The 25,255-nt window shown below is 42.9% G+C and overlaps 1 protein-coding gene across 6 annotated transcripts in view; it reads left to right on the top strand.

Moving 5' to 3' along the window:
* Window positions 1-320: 320 nt before the first annotated feature.
* Window positions 321-25,255, top strand: part of MFSD6 (major facilitator superfamily domain containing 6) — a 108,891-nt gene continuing 83,956 nt past the window's right edge. The window contains exons 1-2 of one of the 6 annotated variants that reach the window (XM_056536375.1): window positions 321-344; window positions 20,291-21,865. In XM_056536375.1, coding sequence (XP_056392350.1) covers window positions 20,346-21,865 — 1,520 coding nt within the window. In that variant the 5' untranslated portion in view covers window positions 321-344; window positions 20,291-20,345. Of the gene's footprint in view, window positions 345-1,235; window positions 1,379-1,447; window positions 1,755-2,881; window positions 3,364-20,290; window positions 21,866-25,255 lie in introns of those variants that run through there. The other 5 variants (XM_056536373.1, XM_056536376.1, XM_056536372.1 and 2 more) reach the window with 5 other exon arrangements.

Here is a 25,255-nt window from a genome sequence, read left to right as displayed (position 1 = left end):
CCACATAGCAAACAGCTGTCTGGGTATGCTGGGAGTTGTAGTTTTGCAACATCTAGATGGCCACAGTTTAGAGATCACTGCACAGTGATCTCCAAACTGTAGCCCTCCAGCTGTTTCAAAACTGCAAATCCCAGCATGCCCACACAGTAAACAGCTGTCTGGGAATGCTGAGAGTTGCAGTTTTGCAACATCTGGAGGGCTACAGTTTAGAGACCACTGTATAGTGGTCTCAAACTGTAGCCCTCCAGATGTTGCTAGGCAACTCACCGGCTTCCGTAGGTTCCAGGGAGCCGCATCGCTGTCCGCATCTGCTGCCAATCGCCGCCCGCTGACGCAGCCGATGGGTAAGTGGACTTCGGCACCGGTCCTCGTCGGTTTCCCCTTTCAGCCCAGCCTATTGTGGGTGGGCAGAATGGGGAAAACGAAAGTTAACCCCCTCGCTCCCGATCTGCTATTGGCCATCGCTTCTTGATGATCAGTAGCAGGGATAGGAGGGGTGGCACCCCTGCCACCTCACTCCTATCCCTTCAGGGGGATCGTGGGTGTCTTGGATAACCCCGATTCCCCTTATTTTCCGGGTCACCATAGACCCGGGGTGCCTGCTGATTGAAACGCCCTTGGTCCTTAAGTACCAGCAACCAAGGGCATATCCATATGCCCATGTTCCTTAAGGGGTTAAACCACACGGTCAATGGTGTACATGTAAAAAAATATTCCAAAGTCTACAATTGCGTACTTTTGGTCACTTTGCATGCCCTAAAAAATTTATAAAAAGCGATCAAAAAGTCCCATAAAAAAAATGGTACCAATAAAAACTTCAGACCATGATGCAAAATGAGCTCTCATACCTCCCCGTATACGGAATATTTTTTTTTCTGGTTTTGCCGTACATTTGGTGGTGTAATGATTGACAGTAGTACAAAGTAACATTGTTGGTGCAAAAAACAAGCCCTCATATGGGTCTGTAGGTGGAAAATTTAAAGGTGAGAAGGAAAAAATGGAAGAGCAAAAATGAAAAATGGCTCCGTCCTCAAGGGGTTAAACTATGTAAAAACTGTAGAAAAAATTAAACTAAAAACACCCATTAACCACGAAATATATCATTAAATACTTCTAATGGAAAAACATATACCACAGCATACAGTTTTTTGTGGTAAATAAAAGTAGTGCATGCAGAATTTTTCTATCCCACAAAAAATTGTACACCAACGTATAGGGGACATAAACGGGTTAAAATGATGGCGTACCACAGAATACACTAGTGCTGTGGTATGGATGAGACTGTACCTGAACCTGCTCGCTCTAGGCTAATGGGAGAAGGGCTTTCTTCATCTCCTACTGGTTTATTATCCTATTGGTTTTCTATAAAGTACCATCGGTAATAATAATAATGATGATGATGAAAATAATAATTAATAATAAGAAAAAGAATCTCCCCTTCCTGTGCACCTCCATCAGAACAGCTCCAGACTGCTGGGCGTTTTTAGTGGTAGGAAGGAAAGGCGGTGACGGGGGAGGGGCCGGGCTGAAGTAGCAGGATGGGCAGCAATTCACCTGCTGCTCTGCCGGGCTGTAATTGTACAGGGTGGTGGCTTCTGCTATGAAACAGGTCCAACCGGTAGCCTAGTGTATGAGACTACAGGTATGACCGGCCTGTCTGCTGACATCCTCCACATCAGCGGCCGATCGTCATCTGGGGCTGCGGTCATGAATCAGCAAGGAGCGCGCTAGCTGCGGTTGTCAGCCGGGTGAAGGTGAGTGTGGCCATGTAGTGTGGTGCCGGCCGTGTAGTGTGAGGTGCCGGCCGTGTAGTGTGAGGTGCCGGCCGTGTAGTGTGAGGTGCCATCCATGGCTTGTAGTCTCCTCGATAATAGTTGATGCTTCAGCCTGATGCGCCTCCCCTGCCAGAACTTCCGCAAACATAAAAACAACTCCACCGAGCAGCCCGGGGGCACAGCATCGTCCGGAGCTGGGGATGGGCAGCACTGGCATCAGCTCTATAGGGAAATTCACTGACAGGGTGGACTGTGTGCAACGACCATCATCTGTGGACATTGCAGCTGTGTACACTGGGAGATGATCATGTGGTCCCCACTGTCCTTAAAGGGGTACTCCCATGGAAAACTTTTTTTTTTTAAAATCAACTGGTGCCAGAAAGTTAAACAGATTTGTAAATTACTTCTATTAAAATGTTTTAATCCTTCCAGTACTTATTAGCTGCTGAATACTACAGAGGAAATTGTTTTCTTTTTGGAACACAGAGCTCTCTGCTGACATCTCTGTCCATTTTAGGAACTGTCCAGAGCAATATATGTTTGGCTATGGGGTTTTTCTCCTACTATGGACAGAGGTGTCAGCAGAAAGCACTGTGGTCATGATGTCAGCAGAGAGCTCTGTGTTCCAAAAAGAAAATAATTTCCTCTATAGTATTCAATACCTAATAAGTACTGGAAGGATTAAGATTTTTTTTTTATAGAAGTCATTTACAAATCTGTTTAACTTTCTGGCACCAGTTAGTTTTCCACGGGAGTACCCCTTTAAGGCTCTTATACAAGTTTCACTCATCCTTACTTTTTGTAATAAGACTTCTATTGTTTTTCTGTTAAATCATTTGTACGTGTTTTCCCTGGAGATTTGAGTTGGGAGCATGCTGGGAGTTGTAGTTCTTCAATAACTGTATTGCCACAGGTTAGGGAACACTGTTTTGGAGGATGAAGTAGCAGCAGTTCTAAGGAGACTTCCATTTGTAGAGCGTCAGGAAAGAAGTTGCTAGTGTCTTATTTAATGTAGCCATCTACACAATGCATTCCTATGGACAGCGATGTCTAAGCCATTTTGTGGTAGAGAGTGAGAAAAAGTTTCCGAGAAGCCTTAGCCTAAAATGACAAACCACTGGCAGATGAAACAGATGGCACATCTGTTATGGTCTGTTCACATAAAGCTTTAAAGGAGTACTCCAGCACTGGTTTTCTATATTCTGTCCTACCCGGGCCACAAAAAACAAAACAAACCTTAACTCCCCTTCCCCCGTTGCTCCGATATCAGTCTTCGGTCCTCCGGTCTGGCTTCCTGCTTACGTGTGGGATCGTCACACTGCGGTTAGAGTATCTCCAGCCACAGCGATTTCCCGCGTCGGAGAGGCAAGGTCACGTGTAAGCGCTCTGTGTAGCGCCAAACCGGTCGACGGTGCACCTGGCGTGTTTGTTGATGTCCAGCGTTCCCGAATAAACTTCTGCTGAACTGTGAGTGCCGTCTGCGGACTTCTTTTGTTTCAATTTGTGCCTTTGCTACGGGCGGGCAGAGCACCACGCAAACGGCACAGGATCGCGCAGTGTGACAACACCCGTAAAGACCCATATGATAGTGAGTAGCCAGCAGTGCCAACTACTTTTTTCTTTGTGTGGACAATAGGATAAAGATAACCCCCTTAAAGAGTACTCCAGTGCTGGTTATCTGGCTTTAGGCTGAGCAGTATTGAGCCCCAGCCTTGGTCTTCTTCCTGGTGCTGGAGCCCAATATTTTATACTGCCGCTCAGCCAATCACTGGCCAAGGCGGGACATCACTGCGGCCAGTGATTAGTCAAGACCATGGCACAGTAAGGCTGGGATGCATAAACCAGAAAGGCTTTGTGTGGTATCTGTCGGAGGTGGGTCTTTAAGGACACAGGGTGTACATGTTTTTCCTGTGCTTGTTTCCGCTGTTTGAATCTCGCTCAGGAGCTGAGCGCAGTTCATACTCGGTGGGTCCTGGTTGCTGGGACCCATGGCTAATGCCAGACAATGGTGATTGAGCCAATGCTCAAACATTAACCCTTTAGATTATTGATTGTGCCGTCTAAAAGCAGTAAAAAATGTGTGCCAGTTAGCCCTGTGCTGTTAAGGACCACCGTGATGAAATCACAGGGTTCCAATCAGCCGAGAGGACAGCGGAAGGGCCCTTACCTGCCTGCTTGCCATTTGATCGGCATGCCAACGCTGCAGAAAGCCATGGCAGCCTGGAGCAGTCTCCTATGGAGACTAAAAATAGTGAAAAAAAAAAAAGTTTAAAGCGTGCCTGTCAAGCATACCCACAAAAAAGAAAAAAAAAACCCTGACATATACATCTAATTTCTATGCCTCTAACACCTATATTTATTATAAAAATAACTTTTCATTAGCTCACAGTGCTAGAAATCCTCTTGGGGGAAGGGGGGGTGTCCCTCCCTTGTGGCAGTGGGAGGTGATTGGTCTGTCTGCTCTTGCAGCCTTGTCCGTGAGTCATCTCTTGTCCATGACTCATGGACATTTGTGATGCTGCTGTGGGACTGGTAAGTGTCCCAGTAGGTATATGGACCCCTCGTGGTGGGATTTTCAGGGACTGTTTTCTTTATTAAATATAAAAAAAAAAAAACAAGATATAACAAAATATAAAAAGATTTTTGGATCTAACAGTAACCATTTAAATAGACGTGAACCCTTTTCTAATAAGTTTGAAACACCTCCATTTGAACCACCCTCTGAGTTGCTGAGATGCCCATAGCAACCAATCAGCTTGCTGCTTTCATTTTTCAGAGGCCTTTTCAAAAACGAAAGAAGCGATCTGATTGGTTGCTATATGCAACTCAACAACTTTTCCTCTGGACAGGTTTTGAGAAATCTCCCCCCCCCCCCCCCCCCCCCAATGTGTAGTCGCTGAAAAAAAGTTAAAAAATGTTGCTTGATTTTTATATTGCTCCACAATAATTTATGGAACGGTCTACCTCAGGAACTGGTCACAGCAGGAACAACTAACAGCTTTAAAACAGGATTAGATACATTCCTGGAACAAAATAAGATTAATGCTTATGAAGAAATATAAAATCTCATCCCTTCCCCAATATCGCGCCACACCCCTACCCCTTAATTCCCTGGTTGAACTTGATGGACATATGTCTTTTTTCGACCGTACTAACTATGTAACTATGTAACTATGTAACTATGTAACTATGTAACTATGTAATAATCAGTGGTTATAACCTCACACTCTCATGTTGTCTCTCAAAGCTTCAGGCCTATGATTTTTCATGCTTTAGGCATGCTTTAAACTTTTTTTTTTTCTTCACAATTTTAGTCTCTATAAGGGACTAATGCTTGCAATCTTTAGATTGCTCTAGGCTGCCATGGCTTACTGCAGCATTGGCGCGCCGATCAGATGGCAAGGAGGCATGTAAGGGCCCTCTTTCAGTCCTCTTAGCTGATTGGAACCCTGTGATTCTTATCGCGGTGGTCCCTAACAGCACAAAGCTAACCGCACCCTGGGGCCATTGTTAAACAGCTCTGGTGGCGGTTTATCTCACTGAGAACAAATATGCATCTAGCTGCAATGCATTGTGTTCTCACTAGGGTGCACAATTTGGGGAAAATCTTAGCGTGATTATGGAGGTAAATATTGCGATTTCAATATGCAATTGCGGCACAATGAACAAATGGTGAAATTCCCTTAATTTCATCTCCAGTCACCTTAATTTTAAGGGGGTTGTCCTGTGATTTATTTATTTATACATAATACAATATGTTACACTAAGATTCCTGCACACGTTATTCAACAAAGTCAAACAATAAAGCTTTGCAGACTATGATGGGGGTTGGGAGGAAAAATCATAGGCTGAAGCTTTACTGAGACACAAAACATGAGGAAAGTCTCAGATGTGTGAGATTATTATTACCAATGACGTACACCCTCTACCTTGCGGTGTGTAAAATTCATGGCCAAAACCTCTTTTGGGACCAAAGGGGTCATGTTTCTTGACGAGAGCGTAATAACGTTATGTGGAGACTTATAGGCCCTTATGCTGGCAAAGGGCATTCACTTTGAAACATTTGTCTACAAATGGATATTCTTTTCTTCTGGGGAGATTTTTAGCTTGGCATACATTCCCAGTCATATTCCTAGTTGGAGTGAAACACTGATTTTTAAAGGGGTACTCCACCCCTAGACATCTTATCCCCTATCCAAAGGATAGGGGATAAGATGTCAGATCGCAGGGGACCCCGGGGATCGCTGCTGCAGCACCCCGCTATCATTACTGTGCAGAGCGAGATCGCTCTGCATGTAATGACGGGCAATATAGGGGCCGGAGCATAGTTACATCACGGCTCCGCCCCTCGTGATGTCACAGCCCGCCCCGTCAAAACAAGTCTATGGGAAGGAGGCGTGGCGGTCGTTACGCCCCCTGCCATAGACTTGCATTAAGGGGACGGGCCGGGATGTCACGAGGGGCAGAGCCATGACATTACGCTGCTCCGGCCCCTGTATTGCCTGTCATTACGTGCAGAGCGAACTCGCTCTGTGCAGTAATGATGGCGGGGTGCCGCAGCGGCGATCCCCGGGGTTCCCAGCAGCGGGACCGCGGCAATCCAACATCTTATCCCCTATCCTTTGGATAGGGGATAAGATGCCAGGGGAGGAGTACCCCTTTAAGGAAAACTGTCTGGAAAGGTGACATGATAAAACGGCGTTGCCTATTTGTTCTTCCCCAAAACCTCTTGTAACACATGCAGTTTTTATGGCAGATATGCTGTTTGAACCCACTTTTATGGTATGAGAGCAAGTGTTTGAGGTAATTCTGTGCTTCCAATTGAATTTGTGAAGCCTGCTTATTCTAAGTACGGTATGTTATGGATTACTTAGTTATGATCTGCAGCTCTGTCTCTTTCCGTATACTGATATAGTGAAGTTAATAATTAGCTCTTCAGGGCAGAGTTCTGTATGACAGTCAAGGTGTGGTGAAAAAATAATCCTTCATGGTGATCTCATACTTTTTTTTTTTTTTTTTATGATTCATAACCTTTACTGTCACAAAGATGTTAAAAAAATAAATAAATAAAAAAACATTTCCTGGAAAATGGGATATTGCTGGTATGTCCTTAAGATAACTGATTGGTGGAGTTCAAGCTCCCCACCCCCATGATAAATAGATTAAAACAACCCCGTTCTGTTATTTCCAGATACCACAATATACATGTTATAACAGATGTGTTTGGGACCACACTTAGCTCTGTCTCAATCACTTTAATGCATAACTGCGTAGTGCTTTTTTCCATTGAAGTTAATTGAGAGAAAAATGCTAAAAACTCCAGCAAACAGGGCATTCTTCTTCTGCATATGGTTTTCAAATGCAAAAATGAAAGCTACATCTGAGACTAGTTTTTCATTTTTCCACAATTGACAATGCAAAATATAGGGAAAGGATTTATAGGAGAAAATTTTTTTTTTTGTGTAGGAGAAAAAAATCTGCACAGATTTTGGACTGCAAGACACTGTGAAATGACAAAATGTATTGTGGCTAGAGATGAGCGAACTTACAGTAAATTCAATTCGTCACGATCTTCTCGGCTCGGCAGTTGATGACTTTTCCTGCATAAATGAGTTCAGCTTTCAGGTGCACCGGTGGGCTGGAAAAGGTGGATACAGTCCTAGGAGACTCTTTCCTAGGAATGTATCCACCTTTTCCAGCCCACCGGAGCACCTGAAGGCTGAACTAATTTGCGCAGGATAAGTCATCAACTGCCGAGCCGAGAAGTTTGTGACGAATCGAATTTACTGTAAGTTCGCTCATTTCTAATTGTGGCACATAAGAAGTTTGCTTTTGGATTTGCTTTAGAATCCATGGAGGAAAGCTGTCCTTACTGTAAGGCTGGGTTCACACTACGTTTTGTCCCATACGGGAGCGCATACGGCAGGGGGGAGCTAAAAGCTCGCGCTCCCGTATGTGACCGTATGCGTTCCCGTATGCCATTCATTTCAATGAGCCGACCGGAGTGAAACGTTCGGTCCGGTCGGCTCATTTTTGCGCCGTATGCGCTTTTAAACCGGACCTAAAACTGTGGTCAACCACGATTTTAGGTCCGGTTGTAAAAGCGCATACGGCGCAAAAATGAGCCAACCGGACCGAACGTTTCACTCCGGTCGGCTCATTGAAGTGAATGGCATACGGGAACGCATACGGTCACATACGGGAGCGCGAGCTTTTAGCTCCCTCCTGCCGTATGCGCTCCCGTATGGGACAAAACGTAGTGTGGACCCAGCCTTAGGCTGCCATGTTCACACTGCAGAATTTCCTTGGGGAAGTCGGTGTGACCTTTGAACCTGATTAGTTTTAATGTGTAATAGTTTTCCTAAATGTTTGCCAAAAGACTTCAGAATGCGGTATTGTATTTTACATAGGAATGCTGATATAAACACCTGACAGATTTCTCTGGGCATTGGGTATGCCACTCTCTACATAGAAAACATACAAAAACCAGTCTCAAGCTTTCACATAAATTATATTTGATAAGAATCTTTAGACTTTTTAAGCAGTGGCTATTCAGTGTAAAGTAAATGTTCTTCTACTAAATGCCACGTAAGGTGTGATATTTACACTGAAGCAGTTTCCAGGTATCATTTGTCTTGTAGCACAGTAAAGTTACTATAGGCACACATCCAAGTGTTCTCTGATATACTCAATGTTCCAGTACATTTCGTTATCACTGTTTATCAGCAGCACACAGATTTCTTTCTTACCATTTGAAACAATTTTTATAAAAATTGTTTCAAAGGATCATAAAATGTGTATTTTCCGTATTGGCATTAGTGCTATCGCCTATCCTTCCTTGGAGGTCCAACTCTACTTTCACAAAAGTGTAATACTTACTGGTCAACTGTATTAAAGCTGTAAATCTCGGCCCGAATGTGGCCCTTATCAAAACTAAAAGCATCAAAATGTTTTTCGGTATAGTACAGATACACAGGCATAATATGGGATAGAAATATTCCTGTACTATTCTAATATGGAGCTAAAATCTATGGGACTATTCATGTGGGGAGATAAAATATGTCCATATTTTAAGAACCTAGCATTTATTACATTTATCTCTTTTGCAAATGGAAACGTAGCATTAATTTAACTTTCTTCCTAGAAAAGACGGCCAATATAAATTTACTGTATACAAATAAGGATAAAATGCTGATCAAATATTGATAGCATTTTCTTTGTAAAGCTAGGTTCACATCTGCATCGAAGTTAATCTGTCGCAGAATCTGCTTGAGGAAAAACTGAGAGACTATCTGTTGCACAATGGACATTGACTGGATCCAGAAAGATCCCTTTACTTTTAATGGGGTCTGTTTGGAGTATGATTATTTGCAGGATTTAAAGGGGTACTCCCCTTTAAATCAACTGGTGGCAGAAAGTTAAACATATTTGTAAATTACTTCTATTAAAAAAACTTGATCCTTCCTGTACTTATTAGCTGCTGAATACTACAGAGGAAATTATTTTCTTTTTGGAATGCTCTCTGATGACATCACGAGCACAGTTCTCTCTGCTGACATTATTATAATAATAACGCTTTATTTATTGCTGTTCTTAGCGGGATTTGAACCCAAGTTCCCAGCACTGCAAGGCAGCAGTGCTAACCACTGAGCCACCATGCTGCCCTTCGCATACATCTGCTATGCATGGTTGCTAAAATGGACAGAGATGTCAGCAGAGAGCACTGTGCTCGTGATGTCATCAGTGTTCCAAAAAGAAAGGAATTTCCTCTGTAGCATTCAGCAGTTAATAAGTACTGGAAGGATTAAGATTTTTTAATAGAAGTAATTTACAAATATGTTTAACTTTCTGCCACCAGTTGATTTAAAAGAAAAAAGGGTTTTCACCGGAGTACCCCTTTAACCCCTTAACCCCTTAAGGACACATGACGTTCTCATACGTCTCCATTTCCGAGTCCTTAAGGACACATGACGTATGAGAACGTCATGTGTTTTACCGGCCCCCCGCAACCATCTGGAGCGGAGCCGGTCCCCGATGCCTGCTGAAATCGTTCAGCAGGCATCGGGGCATATCGCCCAGGGGGGTCATTATGACCCCCCATGTCGGCGATGGCCGCAGATCGCTGGACAATTCAGTCCAGCGATCTGCGGCGGATTCCGGGTCAATCGGGTCTCCAGTGACCCGGTGACCCGGAATTATTGGCTGATCGGGGCCGTCAGACACGGCCCCGAACAGCCAGAGGCAGCAGGGGTGAGGTGGCACTGGTGCCACCTCACGATCGCCCTGATTCGTCGGCCGACCAATCAGGGCGCCTGCTGCGGGTGTCACTCCCGCAACCCGCTCCGCCCCTCTTCCGGAGGACGTGAGCGGGTGCGGGACGTGCACCCCGGGTGCTGGGGACCCCGATCCCCGGCGCCCCTGTTGGGATCGAGGGCCCCAGGAGCAGCGGCGGCGGCGGAGACGACGAGGGACTGACCTGTGCGGCTGGATCGTTGGAGGTGAGTGACAGCCTCCTGCTGTTGCTTAGCAACAGCTCCCAGCATGCAAAAAGGGCATGCTGGGAGCTGTAGTTATGCAACAGCAGGAGGCAGACCACCACAACTCCCAGCATGCCCTTATGGGCATGCTGGGACTTGTAGTTTTGCAACAGCTGGAGGCACATTCTTTCTATGGAAAAGTGCACCTTCAGCTGTTGTGTAACTACAACTCCCAGCTTGCACAATCAGCTAAAGTGCATGCTGGGAGTTGTAGTGGTGCATCTGGTGGTTGCATAACTACAACTCCCAGCATGCCCGTTGGCTGTCGGTGACTGCTGAGAGTTGTAGTTTTGCAACAGCTGAAGGCACACTGAGTTAAGTAGCAAACCAGTGTGTCTCCAGCTGTTGCATAACTACAATCCCCAGCATCCCCAGCCAAAGTAGTATGCCTCCAGCTGTTGCATAACTACAACACCCAGCATGCCCTTCCGCTGTCCGTACATGCTGGGGGTTGTAGCTTTTGCAACAGCTGAAGGCACACTGGTTGCAAAACACTGAGTTTGTTACCAAACTCGGTGTTTCACAACCTGTGTGTCTCCAGCTGTTGCAAAACTACAACTCCCAGCATCCACTGATAGACCGTACATGCTGGGAGTTGTAGTTTTGCAACAGCTGGATGTCCCCCCCCCCCCCCAATGTGAACGTACAGGGTACACTCACATGGGCGGAGGATTACAGTAAGTATCCGGCTGCAAGTTTGAGGTGCGGCAAAATTTCTGCCGCAGCTCAAACTGCCAGCGAGAAACGACTGTGAACCCCCCGCCCGTGCGACTGTACCCTAAAATCACTACACTACACTAACACAAAATAAAATAAAAAGTAAAAAACACTACATATACACATACCCCAACACAGCCCCCCTCCCCAATAAAAATGAAAAATGTCTGGTACGCCACTGTTTCCAAAACGGAGCCTCCAGCGGTTGCAAAACTACAACTCCCAGCATGCACTGATAGACCGTACATGCTGGGAGTTGTAGTTTTGCAACAGCTGGATGTTCCCCCCCCCCCCCCCCCAATGTGAACGTACAGGGTACACTCACATGGGCGGAGGATTAAAGTAAGTATCCGGCTGCAAGTTTGAGCTGCGTCAAATTTTCTGCCGTAGCTCAAACTGCCAGCGAGAAACTACTGTGAACCCCCCCGCCCGTGCGACTGTACCCTAAAAACACTACACTACACTAACACAAAATAAAATAAAAAGTAAAAAACACTACATATACACATACCCCTACACAGCCCCCCTCCCCAATAAAAATGAAAAACGTCTGGTACGCCACTGTTTCCAAAACGGAGCCTCCAGCTGTTGCAAAACAACTACTCCCAGTATTGCCAGATAGCCACTGACTGTCCAGGCATGCTGGGAGTTTTACAACAGCTGGAGGCACCCTGTTTGGGAATCACTGGCGTAGAATTCCCCTATGTCCACCCCTATGCAATCCCTAATTTAGGTCTCAAATGCGTATGGCGCTCTCACTTTGGAGCGCTGTCGTATTTCAAGGCAACAGTTTAGGGCCACATATGGGGTATCGCCGTACTCGGGAGAAATTGGGCTTCAAATTTTGGGGGGTATTTTCTGCTATTACCCTTTTAAAAAATGTAAAATTTTTGGGAAAACAAGCATTTTAGGTAAAAAAAATATATATTTTTTTACATATGCAAAAGTCGTGAAACACCTGTAGGGTATTAAGGTTCAAATTACCCCTTGTTACGTTCCCCGAGGGGTCTAGTTTCCAAAATGGTATGCCATGTGTTTTTTTTTTTGCTGTCCTGGCACCATAGGGGCTTCCTAAATGCGGCATGCCCCCCAAAAACCATTTGTCGCTCCTTCCCTTCTGAGCCCTCTACTGCGCCCGCTGAACAAATAACATAGACATATGAGGTATGTGCTTACTCGAGAGAAATTGGGTTTCAAATACAAGTAAAAATTTTCTCCTTTTTACCCCTTACAAAAATTCAAAAATTGGGTCTACAAGAACATGCGAGTGTAAAAAATGAAGATTTTGAATTTTCTCCTTCACTTTGCTGCTATTCCTGTGAAACACCTAAAGGGTTAATACACTTACTGAATGTTTTATTGAATACTTTAGGGGGTGTAGTTTTTATAATGGGGTCTTTTATGGGGTATTTCTAATATGACGACCCTTCAAATCCACTTCAAAACTGAACTGGTCCCTGAAAAATAGTGAGTTTGAAAATTTTGTGAAAAATTTCAAAATTGCTACTGAACTTTGAAGCCCTCTGGTGTCTTCCAAAAGTAAAAACTCATAAATTTTATGATGCAAACATAAAGTAGACATATTGTATATGTGAACCCAAAAAAAATATATTTTGAATATCCATTTTCCTTACAAGCAGAGAGCTTCAAAGTTAGAAAAATGCAAAATTTTCATTTTTTTCATAAAATTTTGGGATTTTTCACCAAGAAAGGATGCAAGTTACCATAAAATTTTACCACTAAGTTAAAGTAGAATATGTCACGAAAAAACAATCTCGGAATCAGAATGATAACTAAAAGCATTCCAGAGTTATTAATGTTTAAAGTGACAGTGGTCAGAATTGCAAAAAACGCTCCGGTCCTTAAGGTATAAAATGGCCTGGTCCTTAAGGGGTTAAGGACGGAGCCCATTTTCACCTCTAGGACGAAGCCCTTTTTTGCAATTCTGACCACTGTCACTTTAAACATTAATAACTCTGGAATGCTTTTAGTTATCATTCTGATTCTGAGATTGTTTTTTCGTGACATATTCTGCTTTAACATAGTGGTAAATTTTTGTGGTAACTTGCATCCTTTCTTGGTGAAAAATCCCAAAATTTGATTAAAAAATTTAAAAATTTTGCATTTTTCTAACTTTGAAGCTCTCTGCTTGTAAGGAAAATGGATATTCCATATAATTTTTTTTTTTTGGATTCACATATACAATATGTCTACTTTATGATTGCATCATAAAATTGACGAGTTTTTACTTTTGGAAGACACCAGAGGGCTTCAAAGTTCAGCAGCAATTTTCCAATTTTTCACAAAATTTTCAAACTCGCAATTTTTCAGGGACCAGTTCAGGTTTGAAGTGGATTTGAAGGGTCTTCATATTAGAAATACCCCGTAAATTACCCCATTATAAAAACTGCACCCCCCAAAGTATTCAAAATGACATTCAGTAAATGTTTTAACCCTTTAGGTGTTTCACAGGAAAAGCAGCAAAGTGAAGGAGAAAATTCAAAATCTTCATTTTTTTACACTCTCATGTTCTTGTAGACCCAATTTTTGAATTTGTACAAGGGGTAAAAAGGAGAAAATGTATACTTATATTTGTAGCCCAATTTCGCTCGAGTAAGCACATACCTCATATGTCTATGTAAAGTGTTCGGCGGGCGCAGTAGAGGGCTCAGAAGCGAAGGAGCGACAAGGGGATTTTAGAGAGTACGTTTTTCTGAAATGGTTTTTGGGGGCATGTCGCATTTAGGAAGCCCCTATGGTGCCAGAACAGCAAAAAAAAAAAACACATGGCATACCATTTTGGAAACTAGACCCCTTGAGGAACATAACAAGGAATAAAGTGAGCCTTAATACCCCACAGGTGTTTCACGACTTTTGCATATGTAAAAAAAATGAAAAAAAATAAAAAAAATTTCACTAAAATGTTGGTTTTCCACCAAATTTCACATTTTTTAAATGGTTAATAGCAGAAAAGACCCCCCAAAATTTGTAACCCCATCTCTTGAGTATGGAGGTACCCCATAAGTGGACCTGAAGTGCACTGCGGGTGAACTACAATGCTCAGAAGGGAAGACGTCATATTTGGCTTTTTGAGAGCAAATTTTGCTCGGGGGGCATGTCGCATTTAGGAAGCCCCTATGGTGCCAGAACAGCAAAATAACCCCCACATGGCATACCATTTTGGAAACTAGACCCCTCACAGAATGTAATGAGGGGTACAGTGAGCATTTACCCCCCACTGGTGTCTGACAGATCTTTGGAACAGTGGGCTGTGCAAAATTTTTCATTTTCACGGACCTTTGTTCCAAAGATCCGTCAGACACCTGTGGGGTGTAAATTCTCACTGCACCCTTCATTACATTCCGTGAGGGGTGTAGTTTCCAAAATGGGGTCACATGTGGGTGTGTTTTTTTTTGCGTTAGTCAGAACCGCTGTAACAATCAGCCACCTCTGTGCAAATCACCTCAAATGTACATGGCGCACTCTCCCTTCTGGGCCTTGTTGTGCGCCCCCAGAGCACTTTGCGCCCACATATGGGGTATCTCCGTACTCGGGAGAAATTGCATTACAAATTTTGGGGGGCGTTTTTCCCTTTTACCTCTTGTGAAAATGAAAAGTATAGGGCAACACCAGCATGTTAGTGTAAACATTTTTATTTTTTTACACGAACATGTTGGTGTAGACCCCAACTGTTCCTTTTCTTAAGGGGTAAAAGGAGAAAAAGCCCCCCAAAATTTTTTAGCCAATTTCTCCCGATTACGGCGATACCCCATATGTGACCCTATTCTGTTGCCTTGAAATACGACAGGGCTCCAAAGTGAGAGCGCCATGCGCATTTGAGGCCTGAATTAGGGACTTGCATAGGGGTGGACATAGGGGTATTCTATGCCAGTGATTCCCAAACAGGGTGCCTCCAGCTGTTGCTAAACTCCCAGCATGCTTGTACAGTCAATTGCTGTCCAGAAATGCTGGGAATTTTTGTTTTGCAACAGCTGGAGGCTCCATCTTAGAAACACTGCCATACAATACGTTTTTCATTTTTATTGGGGAGGGGGGTGGTGGGGGGGGGGGGGGGCAGTGTACGTGTGTATATGTAGTGTTTTACTCTTTATTTTATGTTAGTGTAGTGTAGTATTTTTAGGTTACATTCACACTGGCGGCAGATTACACTGAGTCTCCCGCTAGGAGTTTGAGCTGCGGCGGAAAATTTGCCGCAGCTCAAATTTGTAGCAGGGAACTCACTGTAATCTGCCGCCAGTGTGAATGTAGCCTGTACATTCACACGGGAGGGGGGGTCAAAACTACAACTCCCAGCATGCACTGACAGACCATGCATGCTAGGAGTTGTAGTTTTGCAACAGCTGGAGGCACACTGGCTGGAAAACCTTGAGTTAGGTTCTATGACCTAACTCAGTATTTTCCAACCAGTGTGCCTCCAGCTGTTGCAAAACTGCAACTTCCAGCATGTACTGATTGCGGAAGGGCATGCTGGGAGATGTAGTTATGCAATGGCTGGAGGCACGCAAGTACAACTCCCAGCATGCCAAGACAGCCTTATGCTGTTCCTGAATGCTGGGAGTTGTAGTTTTGCAAGATTTAGAGGGGTTCAAGTTGTAAATCACTGTCCAGTGGTCTCAAAACTGTGGCCCTCCCAGATGTTGCAAAACTACAACTCGCAGCATGCCCAGACAGCAAACTGCTGTCTGGGCATGCTGAGAGTTGTAGTTTTGCAACATCTGGAGGGCTACAGTTTGAGACCACTTAGTGATCTACAACCTGAACCCCTCTAAATATTGCAAAACTACAAGTCCCAGCATGCCCACACAGCAAACAGCTGTCTGGGCATGCTGGGAGTTGTAGTTTTGCAACACCTGGAGGGCCACGGTTTAGAGACCACTGTAAACTGTGGCCCTCCGGATGTTGCTAGGCAACAACTCACCTAGCAGGACCCGGAAGCCGCCGCCGCACGTGGGGGATCCCCGCATGGAGGATCGTGCTCCGGGATCCAGGTAGGGACCTTCGGCGCCGACCTTCCCTGGACGGTTCCCCCGTTTTGCCCGGACACCGATAGGTGGGCAAAGCGGGGGAACCGAACTTTAACCCCCCCCCTCCCCCGGTCTGCTATCGGTCGGTCGCTTGGCCGACCAATAGCAGGGATAGGAGGGGTGGCACCCCTGCCACCAAACTCCTATCCCTTTAGGGGGATCGAGGGTGTCTCGGACACCTACGATCCCTCTTATTTTCCGGGTCACCAGTAACCCGTATGACCCGGAATCGCGCAGATCGCAGGTCTGAATTGACCTGCGATTTGCGCGCATTGCGGTCATGGGGGGGTCTCAGGACCCCCCTCGTCGATGTGCCGGGATGCCTGCTGTTAGATAACAGCAGTCATCCCGGCCTGATCACCGCTACCGGTGACGCGGCGCTCCCGGAACCCTGCGACGTACATGTACGTCGCCACGTGCCAAGTGACACTTCGCGGCGCCGTGCGTGTACGTCGCTCGTCGTGAAGGGGTTAATTGAAGAAAAAAATCCCACTATTTTGATGAATTCTGCGAATGTAGCTACCTTAACAGAGCTCTGCAGGTATAAGCCCAGCCTAATACATCCATATTGTGGTCTTACACCAGTAGGATGAATTATAAAATGCTAAATACACACACACATACACACACACACATATATATATATATATATATATATATATATATATATATATATATATATATAATATATATTGCCAGGATATAATGGTGCAGCACACTGTTCCTCCAGGATATAATAGAGCCACACACTGCACCTCCTGGACATGGTACTGTGCAGCCTGGGCATGGTAGTGCCCACTAGAAAGGATTGTGGCAAACCAGTGTCCTTGGTACCTAACCTGCATATGTGATCAGTAATAATACTGGTGGGGTCTGGAGGAATTTGTGTGGCAGAAGGATTGAAATGTGCTAAATGAGAATTATGATTCTGCAATGTCTATTACAATGCAGAGAACCACTGACCTCCATCTCCCAGCACTTACCACAGGGGAGCTGACAATCTGGTGAAACACAGGAGTTACCGAGCCAGGCCCCAGCTCCCATGCGGCCCGGCCCTACAACTCCCAGCATGCCTCTATAGCCTTTACATCACCCCCTTTCCCCCCATTTTTAAATAAAATATTGTAAACAAAAATAAACGTGTGGTGTTACTGCGCATTCATATCAGGACTATTAAAATATAACTTAAATGAAACTGCACGGTCAATGGCATAATCGTAAAACAAAATAAGTACCAAGATTGCTAACTTTTTGACTTTAACAGATAAAAAAAAAAAAAAAAAAAAAAAAATAATGATCAAAAAGTCCCATCATAACAAAAATCTTACCAATGAATACAAAAAAAGATATTAAAAAAGCCCCATATATTCCCGTAGACTGAAAAATAAAAGTTATAGGGGTCAGAATAGCATCATTTTAAACATACATATTTTCATACAAAAAGTTATAAGTAAAACAAAAATAAATCCTATATAAATTGGGTATCGTTGTAATCGTATGGACCTGCAGAATAAAGATAATAGCCCTGATTTACTAATGCAAAACCTACTTGTGTTGTCGGGACGTGCGCCAGAATTTTGTGCATTGCACCACAAATTGTGTCTGTGCCAGAATTTGTGGCAAATTTTTTTTTAAAACCTGACCAACTCTACATTTTACTCAAAAAACCAGAGAAAAGGGGCGTGGCCACTTGGGGAAGGGGCGTGTCACCTAAAAGGAGGGGCGTCCAAACATTTAAAAAAAAATAAAAAAAAATACAAACATATTTGCTAATGTATATGTCCAAGAATAAAGAACAGGACTGCACTCGCCAATTGTGACCCAACACCTTTTTTTATTCCGGTATAAAACTTCACATGCAGCAGGATAATTGCAGGTGCGTTCACTACATACAATTGTTTTGCGCAGTTGCGTTTTCCTCTTGGCTCATGCCAAGAGGAAGCGCAACTGCGCAAAACAATTGTCGCTCATATGTAGTTAACGCACCTGCAATTATACTGCTGTATGTGTTTTATACTGGAATAAAGGTTTTGGGTCACAGAATTGGTGAGTGCAGTCCCGTTCGTTCTTCTTGGACATATACATTGCTTGTCGACTTTTGGGACTTGTTGCACCGCCATATAGCCCTCGGATTGGTAACTGAACCTACACAGTTGTTGAAATGACCCTATGTGTGGCCCAGCTTGGATGAGTGAGCAGTGCCAATACAGCAATAAACGTTATATTTTTAGTAATGTTTCCGCAGAAAAGGTGGAGGGAAACCTGACAGCTCAGAGCAAATACAGTGGAAAAAATACTTGTAGGGAATTAAAGCCCACAAAGAAAAATACTCTTAATAAATCGGGACCAATGGATCATTTTTACTGGAAAGCTTAGAAAATGAAGCCCCCCAAAAGTTTAAAAAATAAAAATAAATAAATAAAAAAAATTTATATATAATTTTTTTTTTGTTCGTTTCAATTTCCCCCCACGCTTTTATTTTAATTTTATTTTTTGTGGTAAATTAAGGCTACATTCACACTACCGTTATGACACTGTAGTGTGATGGCCGTCAGGGGAGCCGGGCAGAATAGCAGGAGAAAAATTACTGCATGTGCTGTCTTTTTCTCCCTCTATTCATAAAGGCGCCTGGCGGCCTCCATAATAGTATATTGGAGCCACCGGGACCCGTTGTTGCCCCACGACGGGGAGCAACGGCAGTGTGAAAGGGGCCTTAGAAATAGCCTTTTAAAAAGTACAATTGATGGTGCACAAAATGTCCAACAGATGGACACCTAGAGAAATGCAGCAGTGGCAAAGGAGCGAGGAAGGTATGTCAAGTTAAAGGGGTATTCCAGGCCAAAACTTTTATTTTATTATATATATATCAACTGGCTCTGGGAAGTTAAACAGACTTGTAAATTACTTCTATTAAAAAATCTTAATCCTTCCAATAGTTATTAGCTTCTGAAGTTGAGTTGTTGTTTTCTGTCTAACTGCTCAATTATGATGTCACATCCCAGGAGCTGTGCAGTTCCTATGGGGATATTCTCCCATCATGCACAGCTCCCGGGACGTGACATCATCATTGAGCAGTTAGACAGAAAACTTCAGATGCTAATAACTATTGGAAGGATTAGGATTTTTTAATAGAAGTAATTTACAAATCTGTTTAACTTTCTGGAGCCAGTTGATATAAATAAAAAAAGGTTTTGCCTGGAATACCCCTTTAATACTTATCTAAGCACACTTAAAATAGGTTAGAAATAAAATCTCCAGAGTAACCCTTTAATGTGATTGGAAAATCCCTACTGGGCATAATATAAAAAGTGAATTTAAAGCAGACCTCCAATAGCATGTCAAATTTTATAAAAAAAATATGACATGCAGCACTTAATTTTAAATTTGGTGCCTTAATGCCTGAACGGGTCGCTGTTCTCCCCATCATATGTAACTAAGCTATAGGAGATGAGGCTTCCCACTCAGTCGCCAGTGAGCGTACACATCTCAAGCACGAGACCCAGTGCCATAAAATCTCATTATGCTGGGGCTCGCAATGGAGACGGGTACTGTGGAGACTGAGCGGGAAGCTTTGTCTCTGGTTGCATAGTTCAGCCATGTAGGTGCTAAATTTTAAATCAATGTCAGTGTGAAAATGACAATCGTGCACATTGTTGCATGATAGTTTTTGTCAAAAAAGTATCAATGATATGCTTTAAGTATAATGGTCACCAGTAAGGCAAGCAAAACCACTCAATACCAAGTAAGGAATCCTATTTACCAATTTAAAGACAAAGGAGGGTAAAAAATGGGCAACAACCTGTTTAACTTGTCTTTTTCAGTATCTGTTTACTTTGTGAATAATCTTTGGGCAATTTAGTACAAAATGTCTGATCCCTGTTTGCTAAAAAAAAAAGTCAAATCTATCTAATCAATTGAGTATTTTTTAATACAACAGTAATATTAGTCAAAGCTAATGCATTTTTTTTTCTCCAAAGGACTTTCCCACCCTTAAATATCAACTTGTCATCTTTTTGGTTCTTGTCTTATGTAAAGTTATACAACATTATATTCAGCCTCATATGGCTTGTCAGTCACCTATATAAGATTCCTGAATAAGAGAGTTTGTGTTAAGAAATGGTACACCTCTGCTTCCCTATCAATATGTGGCAGATTTGCTGGGTTATAAAACAGTAAGTCAAAGTTGTTTGACATCTTACTCTCTTGTGACTTGCAGGGCAGCAAAAGAATTACATTTGGGACTTGCTGAAATTACCTACTTCTGAAAGAACATGGCTACAGGAGACAAAATTGCAATATTATCTGAGGATGAAGAAGAACAAAAGAGGAAATATGTTCTTGCTGATCCTTTCAATGGTGTCACCACAGAGCAAAATGCACCCAGTGGAAATTCTGGAGGTGCAGATAATTTGTCTACAGAGGATCAGGATATGGACTGGTTAGAAAAACACTGTATAAAGATTAACAATGATCTTCTGATATCTAAAGTGTTCTATTTCTTTTTTTACTCTGCATATGGTTCGCTCTATCCCTTATTACCAGTATACTATAAACAGTTAGGGATGTCTCCCACCCAGGGTGGATTATTAGTAGGCATTCGATATTTTATTGAATTTTGCAGTGCCCCCTTCTGGGGAGTAATTGCTGACAGATTCAGAAAGGGTAAGATGGTCCTACTGTTTTCAGTGCTATGCTGGGTATTATTCAACTTAGGAATTGGTTTTGTAAAACCAGCTGCTTTACTGTGTGTGCCTAATATGCCTATTCCAGTCAAACCTACTAACTCCAGTCCATTTGGCACAACCCCTTTGCCACTTACTTCTACCGTATTGACCCAATCTACTAGAGAAAGTAGTACAACAGCCAAAAGCAGGCGGAAGAGGGATTTTCAGGATAATCCTTTTACATGGGAAGTTTCTAATTCTGAAACATTGTATTCCAAAGAACCTTTCATCCCCTTACATAGAATAATAAGGGAAGTTGAAAATGGCACTAGGGCACCAACATTGCCTGGTCTTGTTGGAAACATTACAACCACCATCACTACCACCACCATCACAAAGAGCCCTAATTCCCTGTTGCAGTATAACCAAGAGGATGTAGAAACCATATTCCTGTTAATTCTATTAGTAGTTATCATTGGAGAGTTTTTTAGTGCTCCAGCTGTTACTATTGTAGATACAGTAACTTTGCAATATTTGGGCAAACACAGGGATCGCTATGGATTACAAAGAATGTGGGGATCACTTGGCTGGGGGTTAGCAATGTTGTCTATAGGAATAGGAATTGATCACACTCACATCAATGTGATCATTGAAGGAGAGGGCTGCACGGAACCAGATTATAAAAACTACCGTATTGCCTTCATTGTCTTTGGCGTCCTGATGTCTGTGGCACTTATTGTCTCAACACAATTTCATTTTTATTACCATCATTTAAAACCAAGTGAAGAACACAGAGATGTTGAGATTTCTCCTGTGGAAGCAAGTTCCCAACCTGAATCTCCAGGACAAAATCATACTGAGGAAAGAAGTCAAGAAGAGATAGTCCAGCATTTTAGATTCTGGGATCTGATCAAGATAATTTGCACTGTACAGTATGGATCTGTTCTGTTTGTAGCCTGGTTCATGGGATTTGGTTATGGATATGTCTTCACCTTCCTTTTTTGGCACCTTGAGGACCTTAAAGGAACCACAACATTGTTTGGTGTCTGCTCTGTCCTGAGCCACATATCGGAGCTGACTGCTTATTTCTTCAGCCACAAGTTGATAGAATTGGTTGGTCACATCAGGTAAGTGCTTACACAATTTTAGATTGAAACCAGAATAAAATAATTTATTTAAAATATATGAATTAAAAATGCATTACACATTTTAAAGCTTGGAATTATGGCACAGAAGAGTTTAATAATGTTGTGCTGCCTGTGATGGATGCCATGACTCTAATTCCAGGTTCTTCCACCCTCCAATAGTTTGTTGACATTGGGCTCAGTCTTTTGTCTGTTCTGCCTGTACTGTCTGGAGCCAAAATGTATTTCCTCACATTCAGGAACTTCTTTATATTGCCCGCAGAATGTGACCGCTCTTCCTAAATTGCTTAACCATCAGTGTATTAGAGGTGATAAAAGGAAAGTGAGAGATTGTTGTAAAGGACTAGGATAGAAAAGAATGTGTAGGCCATAGGGGATGTTTGCTACCTATTGCACTCCCTTTCAGCAGCAGATTCTAAAGGCTGACTCTGCTCTGGACAGAAGTCTGCAATATTTTGTGCCTAAATCAAATTGTCACAATTCATAAATTTGTCTTGAGCTGGCACAACTGATCAAAGATGTCTCGTTCAAGTGTATTTCAAAATTGGCATCAGTGGCAAAAAAGTGCACATTTACATGTAAAACTTTGCATCAAAATGACATGAGTTCATTGTTTACTTATCTCTATTGCTGTATATAATGATACTTAGACCACACTAGGGGTGTCAAAATCTGCAAAAAAGTGTCAGTCAATTGTTAGATACATCAGATGTTTCTGTAGCTTAGCTGGAATGTACGGTAGTAAAAACCCTGAATACTGCAGTCTTGTGTTCTTATACATAAGGAATAAGGCATGAAAAATGTGCTCTTTGTAATGGGTGTGTTCTATTGACATGGTTACAATACACCATGTTTGCAGGAAACTCCTTGAGACACACCTAGCCTGGTTAACAATTCAAGTAAGACAGAATTTTCTTTTACATTTAATGGCATTATAACACAAAGGACATTTATCTACAGGGTGGGCCATTTATGTTGATACACCTTAATAAAATTGGAATGGTTAGTTATATTAAAGGGGTATTCCAGGCAAAAACTTTTTTTTATATATCAACTGGCTCCGGAAAGTTAAACAGATTTGTAAATTAGAAACTCCAAGAAGGAGAGAGCACACCCGATAGCAAACCAAATAAGTGGAAAAAGCAAACATACGATACCGCAAGGTAACTGTTAGGAGCGTCCGGACTCACTTCAATATGTACTCAGCACCTGCGGGGTGCACACACTGGGTAAAGTATCAATATATACAGAAACAAAGAGATAGTATGCACTCACCGCTGTTAAGCTGCTACGGGCTCCGAGTCCGGGATCACCACGGCATGTATAGAGATGATAAGGGGCGCTCAGAGGCTACGCCGGCTGTTTCGGGCATAGGAACGTCCTTCTTCCGGCCTTCTGAGGCTGGAAGAAGGACGTTCCTACGTCAGAAACAGCCGGCGTAGCCTCTGAGCACCCCTTATCGTCTCTATACATGCCGTGGTGATCCCGGACTCGGAGCCCGTAGCAGCTTACCAGCGGTGAGTGCATACGATCTCTTTGTTTCTGTAGATTTGTAAATTACTTCTTTTAAAAAAATCTTAATCTTCCAATACTTATTAGCTTCTGAAGTTTTCTGTCTAACTGCTCAATGATGATGTCAAGTCACTGGAGCTGTGCATGATGGGAGAATATCCCCATAGAAGCTGGACAGCTCCCGGGACGTGAGTCATCAGAAAGCAGTTAGACAGAAAACAGCAACTCAACTTCAGAAGCTAATAACTATTGGAAGGATTAAGATTTTTTTAAATAGAAGTAATTTACAAATCTGTTTAACTTTCTGGAGCCAGTTGATATATAAAAAAATAAATAAAATTTTTTTTTTTGCCTGGAATACCCCTTTAACTTCCTGTTTGTGGCACATTAGTATACGTGAGGGGGGAAACTTTTCACGATGGGTGGGGACTAGAGATGAGCGGCCTTACAGTAAATTCGATTTTTCACAAACTTCTCGGCTCGGCAGTTGATGACTTTAGTCTGTATAAATTAGTTAAGCTTTCAGGTGCTCCCGTGTGCTGGAAAAGGTGGACTCTTTCCTAGGACTGTATCCCCCTTTTCCAGCCCACTGGAACACCTGAAAGCTGAACTAATTTATGCAGGATAAGTCCGCAACGGCCGAGCAGAGAAGTTTGTGACGAATTGAATTTACTGTAAATTCGCTCATCTCTAGTGGTGATCATGGCGGCCATTTTGAAGTTGGCCATTTAGAATCCAACTTTTGTTTTTTCAATAGGAAGAGGGTCATGTGACACATCAAACCTATTGGAAATTAAACAAGAAAAACAATGTGCTTGGTTTTAACGTAACTTTATTCTTTCATGAGTTATTTACAAGTTTCTGACCACTTATAAAATGCGTTCAATGTGCTGCCCATTGTGTTGGATTGTCAATGCAACCCTCTTCTCCCACTCTTCACACACTGATGGCAACACCGCAGGAGAAATACTAGCACAGGCTTCCAGTATCCGTAGTTTCAGGTGCTGCACATCTCGTATCTTCACAGCATAGAAAATTGCCTTCAAATGACCCCAAAGATAAAAGTCTAAGGGGGTCAGATCGGGAGACATTGGGGGCCATTCAACTTGCCCACGACGACCAATCCACTTTCCAGGAAACTGTTCATCTAGGAATGCTGGGACCTGACACCCATAATGTGGTGGTGCACCATCTTGCTGGAAAAACTTAGGGAACGTGCCAGCTTCAGTGCATAAAGAGGGAAACACATCATCATGTAGAAATTTCACATATCCAGTGGCCTTGAGGTTTCCATTGATGAAGAATGGCCCCACTATCTTTGTACCCCATATACCACACCATACATTTTTGTGTTCCAACAGTCTTGGAAGGATCTATCCAATGTGGGTTAGTGTCAGGCCAATAGCGGTGGTTTTGTTTGTTTGCCTCATCACTGAACAAAATCTTCTGAGTAAACTGAGGGTCCTGTTCCAATTTTTGTTTTGCCCATTCTGCAGCACCTGAAACTATAGATACTGGAAGCCTGTGCTAGCATTTCTCCTGCGGTGTTGCTATCAGTGTGTGAGGAGTGGGAGAAGAGGGTTGCACTGACAATCCAACACAATGGGCAGCACATTGAACACATTTTATAAGTGGTCAGAAACTTGTAAATAACTCATGAAAGAATAAAGTTACGTTAAAACCAAGCACATCATTGTTTTTCTTGTTTAATTCCCAATAGGTTTGATGTGTCACATGACCCTCTTCCTATTGAAAAAACAAAAGTTGGATTCTAAATGGCAAACTTCAAAATGGCCGCCATGATCACCACTAGAGATGAGCGAACTTACAGTAAATTAAATTCATCACAAACTTCTCTGC

The sequence above is a fragment of the Hyla sarda genome, chromosome 8 (assembly GCF_029499605.1).
Source record: "Hyla sarda isolate aHylSar1 chromosome 8, aHylSar1.hap1, whole genome shotgun sequence".
NCBI classification, from domain to species: Eukaryota; Metazoa; Chordata; class Amphibia; order Anura; family Hylidae; genus Hyla; species Hyla sarda.
The sequence above is the reverse complement of the archived record's forward strand: the minus strand, read 5'-3'. Positions and strand labels throughout refer to the sequence as shown.